At 42.9% G+C, this 1,226-nt stretch overlaps 1 protein-coding gene across 1 annotated transcript in view; it reads left to right on the top strand.

Moving 5' to 3' along the window:
* Window positions 1-805: 805 nt before the first annotated feature.
* Window positions 806-1,226, top strand: part of LOC101852187 (toll-like receptor Tollo) — a gene marked incomplete at its 5' end in the record, with an annotated part of 8,138 nt that continues 7,717 nt past the window's right edge. Inside the window, 1 exon segment of the mRNA XM_005101811.3 lies at window positions 806-1,028. Within this exon segment, the coding sequence (XP_005101868.1) occupies window positions 807-1,028 (222 nt within the window).

Genomic DNA, 1,226 nt, shown 5'->3' on the forward strand with positions numbered 1-1,226 from the left:
CCCGCCAACTATCACCATTCTCTAACAGTACTATCACTCACTCATAACCTCCGCGGCGTCCGTGAAAACAACAAAATAAACATGATGATGATGAATCTGGAGTGGTATTCACGTCATTTTCGGTCCTGACCTAACTGCCTGTCTGAGGTATTGATTATGGAAAAAAGTCACGATAGATAAAGCATCGGTTTCAAAACCTCACTTCTCGAACGAAGTGCGGTTTCCTATAACTGAATCGTTTTTGAATACGATGTTTATTTTGGTTTGTGTAGTTTTAATGGAGGGGGGGGGGGGGGAGGAGGAGATAACCCCAGCGTTTGGTTATTTGAACCAGGCGCCTGAAACAGTTTTTGATGTTGCTTTGTTATTCTTGTTGTTTGAGTTGTTGTTATTGTACTTTTTTAAAGTGAGGTTGTGGCGTTTGTATTTTTAAATCAACCCAAAGTAGCACGTTTTACATCTAGTATATATTACAACCAGTGTTTGTGGTGCAGTGGTGAGGGGTTTAACCGTTGCACGCAGAACACCTGAGTTCGCATCCCGTGTGGGGGAGAATCTCAGGGTTTTTTTTCGATGTGACGCACGCACACACACACATACATACACACATACACACAAACGGACACACACACACACACACACACACACACACACACACACACACACAAACATTATCACACTAACATTATCACACACATGATACACATTCATACGCCCCGAACTCTCATTTTATCCAGTACCACCACCTTATCCCCAACAATCCAACCATTGTAACAACCAACATTCTATTTTTCTCTACTTCCAGTATGGCCGCAGGAGTGTCAATCACTCGCACGATGCTCCTCCCATTAGGCGTGTTCCTCCTGCTCTCCTTCCCTGTGATTGGCTCGTCAGCGCTCAGTGCCCCCGCCCTCTCTCTCCGGGACCAATGGGCGGTGGCGGTCAACGATGGCCCCACCTACAACGGAAGTGACGTAGAAGACCTGGTCTGTCCAACAGATGACTGTGCCTGTTACATCATGAACGGGGTAAGTAGATTGTTTAAAAAAAACAAAAACAAACAACAAAAAACAAACAAGCAACAAATAAAAAATAAAATACAATATAAGAAACACTTCCCTCCCCCTTTTGGTTTTGGAGTTTTGTTTTTTGTGTGTTTTGTTTGTTTATTTGTTTTCTCTTTTTGTTTTTATTTTTGCTTGTTTATTTTTTTGGGGGGTGGGGTG

This window comes from Aplysia californica, unplaced genomic scaffold (assembly GCF_000002075.1).
Source record: "Aplysia californica isolate F4 #8 unplaced genomic scaffold, AplCal3.0 scaffold00300, whole genome shotgun sequence".
Taxonomy (NCBI): domain Eukaryota; kingdom Metazoa; phylum Mollusca; class Gastropoda; order Aplysiida; family Aplysiidae; genus Aplysia; species Aplysia californica.